We start from the raw sequence: 16215 nt of genomic DNA, 5'->3' as shown, positions 1-16215 counted from the left end.
GTTAATACACTTCAGTGTATAAGAAAAGTCTAGGTCTGGAACGTTTCAACTAAAGACTCAACTTTTTACTTCCTACCGAACCGCCCCCTCGCCAATGGGCCCCACCTCCCGAGAAGAGTGACGGGGTGGGGCTGTTTCCCGCTCGGAAACTAAGAAATAAATGCCTCATCCCTACTCCAGAAACGAGAGAAAGAGGGAGGCAGAGGCACCGAAGACTCCAGTATGCAACTGACTACAAGGAGGTAGTCGTTTGAAAAGCTTTCTTTCCTTCTCTGAACTCTTTCTTTCCCTCCTCTCAGGTCATTTGACCCCGGGCCGGGCGGAGACAGGTGAATCCCAAGAGAGGAGGAAGAGGGAGGGACAGATGATGGAGGGAGAACCGCGTTTAGGCAATGAATGAGCCTGCTGCATCCGCACCACCTGTTCCTTCCAAGGGTGCCACCCCGGCCTGCCGGCAGGGTTCCCACACCAACCGGGCCGCGACTCCTGCCGGTGTTGCCCACTTGCCCGCCAAAGGCCGGGCCTCTCCTCCCCCAGATCGGGGAGAACGAGAACCGGCAGTCTAGAAGCCAGGAGATCGGGGCCTAGTCCGGAACCAGGGCCTCAAGCGTGGGGATGGAAGGAAGAAGGCTGTGGTCCCTGGCGCGCGGGCCATAGTAGGAACCACAGAGATGGGGCAAAGCAATGCATTCGGTCTGACGAGGACTATGAAGGCGGGGTCCCGGGCGGGAGTGGCTCAGTGCCCGCCGGGCCGAGGTTAGGGGTGACAGGCCCGGTTACCGGCTAAATCCTCCCCACTGCTTGCCTGGAGCCTCACACTTACCAAGATCCGCTTGAAGAGCGCATTCTCCTTGGGCGGGAGGCTCACGGCCGGCATCGTTCCGGCTGCTCCTGCTGCTCCCGCCACCACCCGGCTCGGTCAGTCAGTTTGTCCGACCGTCGCCGCTGCCGTTCCCTAGCTCCTTCAGCCTTGAATATACCGATCCGCTGCCACCACCAGGCCTCGGGTGTCGCCGCGTTGCCCTACCCGGACACCTCCTTTTTCCTCGTTGTCTTTTTTCCTTTCTCACTTAACGCTGCCGCCGCCTCCCCCACTACGGGTCTCCGTCGGCGGTTCACGTGGTAACTGAACAGACCGACAGAGGCAGCCAAAATGGCGGACGCGGAGGGCTTTCCCACCCGGGTCACACCTCCTAACACGCAGGCGCGGTGACCTCCTTTCCCCACCTCCTCTGGGTTTCGGAGCTTGCCGGGAAACCTGGAGGCTGGCCCGCCTGTGGAGGCCGGGAGGGTCCGGGCAGGCCCCGCCCATCCTTTCAGTGCGTGGTGCCCTCGAAGCGCCCGCGGAGCTACGGGAGGCTAGGCAAATACGATTCAGACCGCCTCCTCATCAAAAATAGCCTCTCTGGCGCCTTCCTGCTAGATTGACCTTTCATTCATTGGAAAGAGTCTCGCACACTGTGTGATAATCGTTTGAGCCCAAAGCGCTAAAATACAGGTGTAGGTGTTTGAGAAGCACTGTAGTTGATTATGGACAAAATGCCTAATTTAAGGAGCAGAGGCGGAGTGGAAAATGAAAAAAGCTTCCCCGCAGTGGAGACTTATTAACAGCCCTGGAGAGGAAGGGGCTTAATAGAGTCTGAAAAGCGTGAAAGAGCTTGACCAATGCAATGGGCCTGGCTGTCTTATCGGTAATTTGGTGAATGTTGCTTAAGATCAGCCTGGAAAGGTAGTTAGCCAGATCCGAAGTGACATATTTGTACCGCCAAAGGAGCCTCTGGAGGTTAAAGTATGTGTTTTAATTTCGTTGTTGAGGCCATATAATGCAGAGTTGACGGACCAACCTTACGAGGCACCTTGGAGTGGAGTGGTGGAGAGTTAAAGACACTGACTTTACCCTGGAGCTGGCTTCAAACTAGTGCTTAATATCGTGACTCGAACTCCCCATCCCCAGAAATGCTCAGATCTTAGAAGAAAAAGACTGGCAAGGATACTAGAGAGAACTACTCGAGTAGGTGAGGTCAGACTAGATACTGAATAGGACCCCTTCCAAAAATGTAAGTCATTTCATTAACAGGTGACAGTAAAACTTTGTCAAAGTGGCATTCCATTGATCTTAAAATTTTCAAGTTATATGAGCCACTTTTAACCTTTGGTTTTTGATTACCTCTTTCCAAATCCTGATTTCACTCTGTAGCATTATTTGCATTACGAATTATTAAACAATATGTTATGTGCGTGTTTTTTACTCTTTTAAATTTATTTACAAAGACATTTTAATTTTCAAACTCCTCTTAACTGTCCCTGAAAGGTGTGAGTTGAGAAATGTTTCCCAACATAAACTTGGGTTTTCTAGCTGCTATATTGATTGTCCTCTCCCTTCACCAGGGTCATAAATAAGGTTTTTAACAGTCAAATCCTGGAGTTTCCTTAAATTCTGTGATCTCTCTTCAAAATTTTGAGAAAATCATATGTACAGGAAACAATGTTTCAGTTTGAAATATGGCCAGTCTTTTAACCTTAACTTTATAAAACTAAGGGCAAGCTTATAATTCATTTTTAAGCTGTTATTTAATAATAACCTGCAAAAAGTCACTGCCCCAAGAGGTCTTTCAACTGTCTGAACTATTGAAAGACAGAAAAATAGTCTAAATGTAGTTGATAATTTTAGCTTGGATTTCCAAATCTCTGGCTTCATATCCAAAAATCCCCACAGCAATACTATTTGCTATAGTTCTCTAAATTTCTCCTGTAAAGAATATTCTATTTTCCTTCAGAGGAAAAAAATGTCTGGTCTTTGAAACAATCAGTAGTTTCCACCAGAACCTTAGTACCTGATTAGATGAGCCAGAAATAGAGTTTGGCAAATGTTACATTCTTTTTGGGTGATGACAAACAAATGGCAATTTTAAAGGCTCGGCAAATACTAGTCTGATTCAACATTTAACTGATTGATTTCCTAGTTAAAATGCACCTACAGGTAACAGTCTGACCACACAGTAACCTGAACTGAATAAAAAAAAAATATTTACTCTGATTACCACAATTTCACAAATAGAGATCCCATTTGAGTTATACTTTGACAGCCATGCTTTCAGAACGTTAACATATCCAAGGCTATATGCTGTGGCTGCTGCTGCTGCTGCTAGTTAATTCATCTTACCCCATGTGCTTGCATGTCACTATGTTCAAAATGCCAACTCTAAAAACTATTAACCAAAAAGAAAGAAATGAAATCATTTACCTTGCAAACTTTAATTCTACAAAAGGGATATGTAGAGTGAAATTTCTCCATATACGTAAGATGTTCTCTATTGAGACTGTTACATCTTATTAAGTATTTGGGGCCGGGCGCGGTGGCTCAAGCCTGTAATCCCAGCACTTTGGGAGGCCGAGACAGGCGGATCACGAGGTCAGGAGATCGAGACCATCCTGGCTAACCCGGTGAAACCCGTCTCTACTAAAAAAATACAAAAAACTAGCCAGGCGAGATGGCGGGCATAAACCCAGGAGGCGGAGCTTGCAGTGAGCTGAGATCCGGCCACTGCACTCCAGCCTGGGTGACAGAGCGAGACTCCCTCTCGACAAAAAAAAAAAGGAAAAAAAAAAAAAAAGTATTTGGGTCTTACTTTAAAAAAAAAAAAAAAAGCCTGGGTGTGGTGGCTCACGCCTGTAATCCCAGCACTTTGGGAGGCTAAGGCAGGCGGATCACAAGGTCAGGAGTTCAAGACCAGCCTGACCACCATGGTGAAACCCCGTCTCTACTAAAAATACAAAAATTAGCCAGGTATGGTGGTGCGCGCCTGTAATCCCAGCTACTCAGGAGGATGAGGGCAGGAGAATCGCTTGAACCTGGGAGGCAGAGGTTGCAGTGAGCCAAGATCGTACCACTGCACTCCAAAGCAAGACTCCCTCTCAAAAAAAAAAAAAAAAAAAAAAAAAAAAGGCCAGGCATAGTGCCTCATGCCTATAATTCCGGCACTTTGGGAGGCTGAGGCAGGAAGATAGTTTGAGACCAACCTGGGCAACATAGTGAGACCCCATCTCTGCAAAACAATTTTAAAGTTTGCCAGGTGTGCTGCTGTGAGCCTGTAGTCCCAGCTACTTGGTGGGCTTAGGTGGGAAGATTCCTTCAGCCCCAGAGGTCAAGACTGCAGTGAGCTGTGATGACACCTTTGCTCTCCAGCCTGGGCAACAGAGCTGAGACCTTGTTCCAAAAAAAATAAACAACATAAAAGAAATTCATGTATTTGTCACCTAGATTTAACAAATGTTAACAATTTGCCTTTGCTTCTGGGTGTTTGTGTGTGTGTGTAGACAGGATTTCTCAATGTTGCCCAGGCTACTCTTGAACTCCTGGGCTTAGGCGATCAACCCACCTCAGCCTCCCAAAGTGCTGGGATTATAGGTGTAAGCCCCAAAACCTGGCCTGCTGCTGAGTCTTAAAAAATAAAAACTTATAGATACATCTTGGTGTGTGGGGAGGTGGGAGGTTGTTGGTTTTTTTCTTTTCTTTTGTTTTCTTTTGTTTTTGTGACAGGGTCTCACCGTGTCACCCAGGCTGGAGTGCAGTGACACAATCTTGGCCTACTGTAGCCTCAACCTCCCAGGTCCAAGCGATCTTCCTCCCTCAGCCTCCCGAGTAGCTGGAACCACAGACGTGCACCACCACACCCAGCTAATTTAAAAAATATATATTTTGTAGAGATGTTTATCTACCTAGGTTGCACAGGCCAGTCTTGACCTCCTGGACTCAAGCAATCCATTTGCCTTGTTCTCACAAAGTGCTACGATTAGAGGCCTGAGCCACTGTGACTGGCTCAAGTCCTAAGTTTGATTCATAGTATTCTCATGCATGCTATATCAATAAACATATGTGGTTTTTTGGGGGGTTTTATTGTTTTGGTTTGGTTTTTTGTTGTTGTTGTTGTTGTTTGCATTTTATACAGTTTTTCAATTCTTGCTCTTTCTTTACCTTCCTTGGGAGATGTGATTTTTTTTTTCCCAGTGGAAAAATCTTGGACTAAAACTTTGCATTTCTGGCTGCTAACTCAAATCCTCTCTCTTTTCACCTGGATCATAAATAAGATTTTAGTATTCAAATTCTGAAGATGCTTACATGAATGTTATGAAGAAACTTCTAACAAAATATTATAGATATTAGTTCCTAGCTGGAATTACTTAATCAGGATTCTTTCCAAGATGGAGTTTCACATACAGCTGCATACTCCATACTCCAAGTGTACAGTTCCCATAAGCTCTAATATGCTGAGAAAAATGTGCTTTTACTTCATCACTTTCCCAAAATACACACTAGTAAAAGGCTACAAGGGCCAAAGCTCTGAAAAAGAACAAAGCAGTCTTTCCCAACAGCAGTACCGAAATTAGTAATTTGCTTACTGGTTCTGTATACTCTGACTAAAGGTAGCATCTGTTTCAACTTGTTGGATACTAGCAAAAGCTTCGTCAGGACAAGCTTCCAAAGGATGGTGTAGAAAGGATATACAACTGACAGATTGCTGAGTGGACAAGAAGCCAATAAGTTGAGAACCAACAACTGGCTCAGCACATTCGTTGCGTAATTTACTTACTTGAGCATGAGTCCAGGAGGCTTAAACTAGGTTACAAACTAAAGTGACTCACAATTTAGCAATCCATTTAGCCACCATTTGCATGTTAAAATGAGCCAGAAAACACAGTACAATTAATTGACTTTCTGGTCAATAATTTTTGGTTAAAAAAAAGATTTTAAAATAACATTGCTAAAGAGAATATAGGAGATTTGCTAACATTTATTTTGGTTTTAAAATTCATGACATAAGGTTTAACGGATTACTTTTAAAAGGTCAAAATGTATTGTCTGTTACCTATAAATATTTTTACTAGTCTTTAGACATCAGATTGAACTGAATTGAATGTACAAAGATCGGGCTCAATTGTGCAAGATAAAACCTATTCCTCAGAACAATGTTTTTAATAAGCAAAACCAAATAAATTGTTTACTACTACCAGAGAGTTGTTTAAGCTTCTCAACGACCCTATAGGTTTTATGTTACAGATGTAAAACTTAGGTATAGAGAGGTTAAGTAATTTGCCTCTTACTAGGTTAAGAAATCATAGAGCTAAAAAGTGGTGAGCAGAATGGCTTTGAACGCTGATTCTACAGCTTATGGTCTAGGGTGGTCCAAGTCTGTTAGGTGAGCTGACGAGGATCACTAGATCTGGGGTCAGAAGACCTCAAACTGTATCCCACCTCTGCCATCTATGTGATCTTGAGCCTATCCAAGGCACTAATTCTACTTCACAGGTTTGTGAGGCTTCAGTATGATCGTGAGTGTAAATGGTAAGTGTTAAGAAATCTTTTCAACTGTATAAAATATGTCACCTTGGGTGAGTAGCTGTCTTTAAGCTTTATCTGTAAATTGAGGCTTATAATCACGGCATGATATGTACTCATTGTGAAGATGAAATAAGGCAGTGAATGTAAACCATATGATACATTAATGCACCGTGCCTGGACTACAGAATTCGATCCAAGCGCTAGTTATTATTCAGCACGACACTTTTTTTTTCTGGCTCATGCAGGAAAATTTTAATAAACCTCTTGATGAATAGCCGTAGAGATGGGGTGAAAAACCCCCAGAGGACAGAGAATAGATAAATTCTTTTTTCTTTTAATTACTTTCTTCCTAATTCCACTGTATAGACAGAAGGCTGAGGCCTGGGTGCTAGAGAACCTTGCGGTGCTGGAACTCACGTTGACGCCCCCACGGAGCTCGGCTGCAGAGCCCTGGAGTCCCGCACTTCCGCCCGCCAGGTGGCGCTGGTTCTGTTGCCGACTCGGAGAGACTGAGCCTGGCCACGCAAGATGGCGCCGTCCGCGTTGCTGCGTCCCCTCTCTCGGCTGCTGGCCCCTGCCAGGCTCCCGAGCGGCTGTGAGTGTCCATCCTCGTGCAGGCCGACTCTACCCTCAGATTACCCCTCCTAAGGCGGACCCAGCCCACGGGTGCAGGAGGCGGCAGCGGCCCGGGTTCGTCCTGCAGTGACCTTCGCCGGCCGTCGACCCAAGGCCCAGCCCGCGCCTGTCCCCTACGCAAGACTCTCCGCTCCCCATCACCCGCCTTCAGCACTTATCCAAGTGCAACCTGAGCACTCTTGGCCTCTGTAAATGGGCTTTGGGTCTCTGCCTTCCCCACCTCTGTACGTTCGGTCCCGTAGACTGGGAGAGGAGACACCCTTCCCGGGGCGCCTCCTACATGACCACTCCCGAGTCGTCTGAGGGTCCGCAAGCCCTTAAATGAGGCCTTGAAGGCCTCGGGCAGGACAGGTGCTACCTGTCTAACTCTCCCAGTGGCCCTGGGCGAAGTACTTGACCTCCCTGAACCGCTATTTCCTTGGCTGTTTAAGTGGGAGATGGGGGAGTTAAAGGGAGAATTAAATGCGATAATACGCACGTAAATGTTAGGGTTTTTTCCCTACAAGGCAGTAAGTTACAGATTTACAGACTCTGCCCCTTTCAGCTTCAGCGCGGTCAAAGTTCTACGTGCGAGAGCCGCTGAATGCCAAACCTAACTGGCTGAAAGTTGGGTTGACCTTGGGCACCACCGTCTTCTTGTGGGTCTATGTAAGTACTTTACTCCCGGATGTCGTGAGACTACGCCAGCGTGGTAAGGGAATGAGATAACATTGCGAGATTGAATGGTGCTGTTACGTTGTATGACAGTGAAAGTCTCACAACAGGAGGATATTTATATAATTGCTGATACATATTTGTCCAAAAGGGAAATCTCCAGGACTAAAAAGAAATTAAGATTTCAGCAACATTGAGAAAGTATGATGGGACTAAAATTTCTGTTATTGTTCCTTAACATGGTTTTGTAAGGAATGGCAGTTTTACTAAATAGTAATTATACTTTATTTCTTAATGAGAATTGAGGCTAATTGGAGTTTTATAAAGGTACCTTTTTCAGATGCTGTAGGGTCAAACCAGCAGTGTACAAGTTGTACAAATTGAATCCCAGTAGACTTTCAAAACATTAGGTTTTAATCAATGTTTGTATAAATACATTGCTGGAAATTATACATAGTGTGTAGCTACCTTTTTAAAAAAATTTTCAGGCCGGGCGCAGTGGCTCACGCCTGTAATCCCAGCACTTTGGGAGGCCGAGGTGGGCGGATCACGAGGTCAGGAGATCCAGACCACTCTGGCTAACACAGTGAAACCCCGTCTCTACCAAAAATACAAAAAAATTAGGCGGGTGTAGTGGCGAGAGGCCGAGGTGGGCAGATCACGAGGTCAGGAGATCGAGACCATCCTGGCTAATACAGTGAAACCCCGTCTCTACCAAAAATACAAAAAAAAATTTAGGCTGGTGTAGTGGCGAGCGCCTGTAGTCCCAGCCACTCGGGAGGCGGAGGCGGGAGAATGGCTTGAACCCGGGGGACTGAGCTTGCAGTGAGCGGAGATATCGCCACTGCACTCCAGCCTGGGCTACAGAGCCAGACTGTCTCAAAAAAAAAAAAAAAAATTCACGCCGTATGCTTTACACATAAACTTGCGTTTAATCATTTCAACAACACTATGTGGTACCTAATACTGTTGATCTGTTACAGATAGGAAACACACTTGGAGAAACTAGTTTGCTGAACCCAGTTCTCCTGACTTCAGAGGCCACACTATCCTATAAAGCACTGTGAAACACTGCCTCTGTAGGAATAAAATTTGTTTTTAAAGTTAAAGTATCTGCTATATTAATATTTAAAATTTTGTTTTTTATCTGATGGGTTTGGGGCTTCCTCCACTGTCCCCCAGCTCTTAGATATTTTAAATTGTCTTGTTAAAGTGGTTCAGATTGTTGACTTGGAAAGGGGTGAGATATTGAGTCACTCACAACTTAATAGTAACTCATCTTTTTGAATGATGTTACTTATAATGAATTTTATACATTCTTAATTTAAGGTTTTCTCTAACAAAAAGCTTGATTACTGCTGAGAGCACTAGTGATTGAACTTGGATCTTTGATTGCCATGAATGTCATTGTATATAAACCGTTTTTCCAGTTGCATATTCTGTCAGACAGTGGTTCTAAAAATGTGACTGTCCTCCATAACATCTAATTAATACACATACAGTTTTGTGGTGGGGTTGGTCATTCAATCAAAGTATCACACTTCTAAGATTAGAAGCATAACACGTACCCACCAACCAGCCTGGATCCCATTTAATAACCAAAGTCTACTATATCATATTGATTTACCCCTTTGTGATAAGCCATTTCATTACATTTATTACCCACCAAATAAGGTAAAATTTTTTGGCAGTATTGAATTCTGTTGAATTCAAATTTTTGGCTGGGCACAGTGGCTCACGCCTGTAATCCCAACACTTTGGGAGGCCAGGGTGGGTGGATCACCTGAGCTCGGGAGTTCGAGACCAGCCTGACCAACATGGTGAAACCCTATCTCTGCTAAAAATACAAAAATTAGACATGCGTGGTAGCAGGCGCCTATAATTCCAGCTATTCAGGAGATTGAGGCAAGAGAATCACTTGAACCCGGGAGAAGGAGGTTGCAGTGAGCCGAGATCATGCCATTGCACTCCAGCCTGGGAGACGAGCAAAATTCCGTCTCAAAATAAATAAATAAATAAATAAATATTTACAGTCTCCCTTCTCAAATTTAGTATGTCAAATTGTGGTGAGCAAGTATATACCTTTCCTGATTTTTGAACTTTTGGATTGCTTAGCCTTTTATTTCTAACTAGAATAATTGTTTATTTTTTCTATTCTTATTCCTCTTACAAAATATAAGTATCCAGGAAGATTACATTTCTAATTTTAACTGTTTAACTCTTTGTAGCTCATCAAACAACACAATGAAGATATTTTAGAGTACAAAAGAAGAAATGGGCTGGAATAAACTTTTGAAATACTAACACAGTAAGTATACAAGTTTATTGGATGAATGGATTATGCAAATTAACTTGACCTCTTTTTTAAATACTGAAAAACAAGTTGTTGTTTGTTTTGTATTAGGTTTTTACATTTTAGCACCCGCATTTCTGTCTGAGACAAATTTATAAATTTGTAATACCTTACCTCAAGCAGCTGGTTTTGTTTTGGGGGGTTTGGGGTTTTTTGGTCTGTTGTTTGTTTGTAGACCTGTTCGCCAGGCTGGTCTCAAACTTCTAGCCTCAGGTGATACTCTTGCTTCAGCTTCTCAAAGTGTTGGAATTGTAGGGGTGAGCCACTTTGCTAGCCTCAAGAATCTTTTAGCATGATCATTTTTAATCACTACTCTTTGACTCTGTTTAAAGAAAGGTATGTTTAAGAATGAAACCAAAATCATATTATTTTCTTAAATCTAATAGTGCTTTACACTTTGCTTTCATAGCACTTATGACAAATTATTATTCTTTGTGTATTTCTTAATATCTGTTTGGTATCTTGTACACTTGAGTGTGAATTCCATGAGAACAGAAACCTATTTTATTGTCATTTATTCAGCAACTTGCTCATCTGGTCCATTTAGGAGTTTAATATTTGTAGAAGTGATGAATGTATAAGGGCAATCGATTCATTTTATTTTTTATTTTTGAGACGGAGTCACCAGGCTGGAGTGCAGTGGCACAATTTTGGCTCACTGCAACCTCCGCCTCCCGGGTTCAAGCAATTCTCCTGCCTCAGCCTCTCAAGTAGCCGGGACTACAGCCACGCGCTACCACGCCCAGCTAATTTTTGTATTTTTAGTAGAGACAGGGTTTTACCACGTTGGCCAGGATGATCTCGATCTCTTGACCTCGTGATCTGCCCGCCTCGGCCTCCCAAAGTGCTGGGATTATAGGCGTAAGCCACTGCACCTGGCCAGGGCAATCAATTTTTACATTTTTGTCCGTATGACTATTTCGTTATGATTGTCAACTCAACTAATATCCAATTGGACAGTTCGTGGTAAAAACCTAGTTGTGAACATGATACATGCCCAGCTAATTTTTGTATTTTCAGTAGAGACGGGGTTTTGCCATATTGGCCAGGATGATCTCCATCTCTTGACCTCATGATCTGCCCACCTCGGCCTCCCAAAGTGATGGGATTACAGGTGTGAACCACTGCGCCTGGCCAGGGCAATCAATTTTTAAATTTTTTTCTGCATGACTATTTCATTATGATTGTCAACTCAGCTAATATCCAATTGAACAGTTCCTGGTAAAAACCTAGTTGTGAACAAGATAGCGTATTCTGCATGGTCCGTGATTTAAAAGAGAAAGTTTATTTTATATATAAAATATATACACCTGGCTGGGCGTAGTGGCTAAAGCCTGTAATCCTAACGCTTTGAGAGGCCAAGGGGAATGGATCACTTGAGGCAAGGAGTTACAGATCAGCCTGGCCAACATGGCGAAACCCCATCAATACTAAAAATACACAAAAACTAGCTAGGTATGGTGGTGCATGCCTGTAGTCCCAGCTACTTGGGAGACTGAGGCACAAGATTTGCTTTAACCCAGGAGGTAGAGGCTGGGAGGTTGCAGTGAGCTAATATTGGGCTACTGCACTCCAGCCAGCCTGGGCAACAGAACGAGACTCTGTCTCAAAAATAAATGAATGAATAAGTAAATAATGTATACATCTAATAGATATGTATCAAATATATGTAAGTATACCATATACAGTGTGTGTGTGTGTATATATATGGTATATTTCTGAAAACCTTTTTTAAAAAATCCTATATTAATCCTTTTATAAGTGCAAAGTCACTTAAAAATCTCAACTTTCATGATTGGGTTGATTAAAGTAAGTAACTTACATCTGCTGTATAATAAACATAGTGATCACAGACTGTCCTTTGTTTTCCATATTTTATAACTCTGAAACTGAGCTCTTTACGGTTGATAATCGAAATATTTTGCCTTTTTTCTATTAGCACCCTGCCCATTTCACTACTCCATTCAGCCAATCAAGAGATAAAAATGAGCTGGGCTTGGTGGCTCATGCCTGTAATCTCAGCACTTTGAGAGGTCAAGGCAGTGGGATAGCATATGCCCAGGAGTTTGGGCAACATAACAACTTCGTCTTTACCAAAAAAAAAAAAAAAAAGAGGTAAAAATGAAATAGGCATTTAAATACAAACCAGATGGCTTTTGCTATTCTTTCATAGTTAAGGCAAAATATTTTTTGTTAAAATTAAATAAAATCAGGTATTGGTACTCTTTGTGGGTTTCTTTTCTGATGTTCTAAGGTGAATTATTCAGAGTAGTTTAATTTTAATATTATTTCTGCTGGTTAATGCTACAGTTTTTTTTTTCTTCATTATAGGTATGCTCCGTATAGTGATTTTAGCTGTTCCTCTGGATTCACCATCTGTTGAGTTGTAAATGTGAGAGAAAAAGTTATATGTGAATATATACCAAGTCAGCATTTGTATTTTGCATCATTAAATAAAAAGAAATAAAAATACTTCTGTATTCTTCAGATAAAGCATATTGTGACAACTTGTAGAAAATGTTAATTCTAAGGTATATTAATAGAAGTATTTCAATATGGAAGGTACCACCTGATAAGAAGGTCAGTGGTCATTAAGGACACATTGGTAAGAAAAGTTGTTGTGAACATAGATTCAAAAATCAGGACTAGCTGGGCACGGTGGCTCAACGCCTGTAATTCCAGCACTTTGGGAGGCCAAGGCAGGCGGATCACCTGAGGTTGGGAGTTCGAGATCAGCCTGATCAACATGGAGAAACCCCGTCTCTACTAAAAATAAAAAAATTAGCTGGGCATGGTGGCACATGCCTGTAATCCCAGCTACTCGGGAGGCTGAGGCAGGAGAATCGCTTGAACCTGGGAGGCAGAGGTTGTGGTGAGCTGAGATCGTGCCATTGTACTCCAGCTTGGACAACAAGAGTGAAATTCCATCTAAAAAAAAAAGTCAGGGCTGAAGGATTTACTCTTGTTATCACCTTTTAATTTCTGATCAGAACATTTATTTAGTATATCAGGAAAGCAGAACTACCTTGTTACTCAAAAAACGTAGGGTCACAAAGATTGTTTTCTCTAGAGGAGTCATTTTGGTAGGTTAGAAAGGAAGGATGAATCCTGTTACCAGAGTTTTTCTGACTCTCTCCTTGAATTTGAATGATTTTTATTTGGGTGACTACTTGTACTCACTGTTATAGCAACACAAAATTTGTTGTCTTAAAGTTGCTAATACAACTTTAAGCCTATGATTTTGCAAACTCTGACTCTTGGTTTTTTGTTTGTTTGTTTTGGAGGGTTTTGTTTGGGGATTTTTGAGACGGCTTACTCCCAGGGTCAAGTGATTCTCTCACCTCAGCCTCCTGAGTAACTGGGACTATAGGTGTGTGCCACCATGCCCAGCTAATTTTTTTTAATTTTTAGTAGAGAGGAGGTCTGTCTATATTGTCCAGGCTGGTCTCCAACTCTCATACTCGAGTGATCTTCCCACCTCAGCCTCCCAAAGTGCTGGGATTACAGGCGTGAGCTGCCGCGCCCAGCAACTATTGATTTTTTTTAAAAAGGATGAAGGATTAATAGACAATTTTAAATATACATTTGACTTCCACAGTAGGAGCACCATAACTTTCAACTCCCCAAAACCTTAGCTATTACCAGGTACAGTGGTATGAGCCTATAATCCCAGCTATTCAGGAACCTGAGGCAGGAGGATCTCTTGAGCTCAGGATACAGTGCATTATGCTGATAGGATGTCCTCACTAATTTTGACATCCATATGGTGACCTCCCAGGAACGGGGGACCACCAGGTTGCCTAAAGAGGGGTGAACCGGCCCAGGTCAGAAACGGAGCAGGTCAAAACTCCCATGCTAATCAGCAGAGGGATCATGCCTATAAATAGTCACTGCACTCCAGCCTTAGCAACATAGCAAGACCTCATCTCTTTAAAAAAAAAAAAAAAGAAAACTATTAATAGCCTTTTGTTGACTGGAAACCTTATCAATAACAGTCGATTAACACATTTTGTATGCTATATGTATTATATACTGTTTTGTTTTATTTTGTTTTTTTGAGACAGTCTTGCTCTGTCACCCAGGCTGGAGTACAGTAGCACAATCTTGGCTCACTGCAACCTCCACCTCCTGGGTTGAAGCCATTCTCCCGCCTCAGCCTCCCCAGTAGCTGGGATTACAGGCATGCACCACCAGGCCCAGTTAATTTTTGTATTTTCAGTAGAGATGGGGTTTCACCATGTTCGCCAGGCTGGTCTCGAACTCCTGACCTTGTAATCCGCCCACCTTGGCCTCCCAAAGTGCTGGAATTACAGGCGTGAGCCACCACGCCCAGCCTATATACTGTATTCTTACAATAAAGTGAGTTAGAGGAAACAAAATGTTTTTTAAAACAACCTTAAGGGGCCAGGCATGGTGACTGAATCCTGTAATCACAGCACTTTGGGACACCGAGGCAGGCAAATCACTTGCTCAGTTCGAGACCAGCCTGGGCAACATGGCAAAATCCCGTCTTTACAAAAAAATAAATACAAAAATTAGCCAGGCATGGTGGATGATGCCTGTAGTCCCAGTTACTTGTGGGGCTGAGACAAGAGAATCTCTTAAGCCTGGGAAGCAGAGGTTGCATTGAGCCAGGATACCACTGCACTCCTTAAGGAAGAGAACATGTAATTTATTAAGTAGAAGTGGATCATCATAAAGGTCTTCATCCTCATTGTCTTCACACTGAGTTGGCTGAGGAGGAAGAGGAAGAGTTGGTCTTTCTGTCTTGGGTGGAAGAGGGAGAAGAAAATTCTGTATAAGTGGATCTATGCATAAGAACCTGTGTAGTTCAAAGTCGTTGTTCAAGGGTGAACTGTACTTCATTTGACCCTCAGGAAAGCCCTTTTCCTTTTTTTGAGACTGGATGTCCTCTTGCCCAGGCTGAGTGTGGTAATGCGATCACAGCTCAGTGCTACTTCAATTTCCTGGGCTCAAGTGATCCTCTCATCTCAGCCTCCCAAGTAGCTGGGACTACAAGGCCCATCCAGATCTGGCTAGTTGTTGTTTTTTTGAGACGGAGTCTGGTTCTGTCACCCAGGCTGGAGTGCAGTGGCTCGATCTCGGCTCACTGCAAACTCCGCCTCCTGGGTTCACGCCATTCTGCCTCACTCTCCTGAGTAGCTGGGACTACAGGCGCCCACCATCGTGCCTGGCCAATTTTTTGTATGTTTAGTAGAGATGGGGTTTCACCGTGTTAGCCAGAATGGTCTTGATCTCCTGACCTCGTGATCGGCCCGCATCGGCCTCCCAAAGTGCTGGGATTACAGGCGTGAGCCACCGTGCCCAGACTTTTTTTTTCTTAGACGGAGTCTCACCCTGTTGCCCAAACTGGAGTGCAGTGGTGCAATCTTGACTCACTACCACCTCCCCCTCCCGGGTTCAAGTGATTCTCCTGCTTTGGCCTCCTAAATAGCTGGGATTACAGGCGTATGCCACCACACCCATCTAATTTTTTTATTTTTAGTGCAAACAGGGTTTTACCATGTTGGTCAGGCTGGTCTTAAACTCCTGACCTCTTGATCTGCCCGCCTTGACCTCCCAAAGTGTGGGGATTACAGGTGTGAGCCACTGTGCCCAGCAATTTGTAATTGTTTTTGTAGATATGGGGTCTTGCTTTGATGCCCAGGCAGGTCTCAAATGCCCGGGCTCAAACAATCTGCCTGCCTCTGCCTCCCAAAGTTCTGGGGTTATAGGTGTGAGCCACCAGCAAAACCCTTTATTGTGAATCACTTAAAACTTGTTTCAGTTGTCACTTCGTTAATTTGTAATTTAAACATTTATCTTGAATTATGTAGTTGGGCCCATTGTAATCACAAGATCCCTATAAGTGGGAGAGGGAGGCACAAGAATGTGTCAGAGTGATGTGATGTGAGAAAGAGTCTTCTTTGCCATTGCTTCTTTGAAGATGAAGCTAACAGCCAAGGTATGTCAAGAAAACAAATTCCCCCCTAGAGCCTACAAAAAGGAACACAGCCCTGCTAACACCTTGATTTTAGCCCACCTGTGTCAGATTTCTCACCTACAAAACAGTAAGATAATACATTTGTGTTTTTATAATAGTTTTGTTAGAGCAACAATATGAAGCTAATATGATTTGTCACATAGTAACAGAGTAAGAGTTCAAGTATCAACTACCAATTCAGGGCACTTTTCACTAAAACACTTAAAATTTCACATCTCTGAAGGGAAT

At 43.3% G+C, this 16215-nt stretch overlaps 2 protein-coding genes across 5 annotated transcripts in view; one reads left to right on the top strand and one right to left on the bottom strand.

Annotated features, from left to right (window-relative positions):
* NAA15 (N-alpha-acetyltransferase 15, NatA auxiliary subunit) overlaps positions 1–1164 on the bottom strand; it is a 90818-nt gene extending 89654 nt beyond the window's left edge. For all 3 annotated transcript variants that reach the window (XM_007999827.3, XM_007999828.3, XM_007999830.3), the window contains exon 1: positions 824–1164. In XM_007999827.3, the coding sequence (XP_007998018.1) occupies positions 824–877 (54 nt within the window). In that variant the 5' untranslated portion in view covers positions 878–1164. The remainder of the gene's footprint in view (positions 1–823) is intronic.
* On the top strand, positions 105–12455 carry NDUFC1 (NADH:ubiquinone oxidoreductase subunit C1). 2 transcript variants are annotated; one of them, XM_007999832.3, is made up of 5 exons: positions 105–242; positions 6711–6935; positions 7521–7624; positions 9859–9938; positions 12315–12455. In XM_007999832.3, the coding sequence occupies exons 2-4, from the start codon at positions 6869–6871 to the stop codon at positions 9916–9918; spliced, it is 231 nt and encodes a 76-aa protein (XP_007998023.3). In that variant the 5' UTR covers positions 105–242; positions 6711–6868; the 3' UTR covers positions 9919–9938; positions 12315–12455. The 2 variants fall into 2 exon arrangements, with proteins under 2 accessions (XP_007998023.3, XP_007998022.3); XM_007999831.3 differs by having other exon boundaries at positions 6707–6935.
* The last annotated feature ends 3760 nt before the right edge of the window (positions 12456–16215 follow it).

Source organism: Chlorocebus sabaeus, chromosome 7 (genome assembly GCF_047675955.1).
Source record: "Chlorocebus sabaeus isolate Y175 chromosome 7, mChlSab1.0.hap1, whole genome shotgun sequence".
Taxonomy (NCBI): Eukaryota; Metazoa; Chordata; class Mammalia; order Primates; family Cercopithecidae; genus Chlorocebus; species Chlorocebus sabaeus.
Note: the sequence above shows the minus strand (reverse complement) of the source record. Positions and strands in the feature narration are given on the sequence as shown.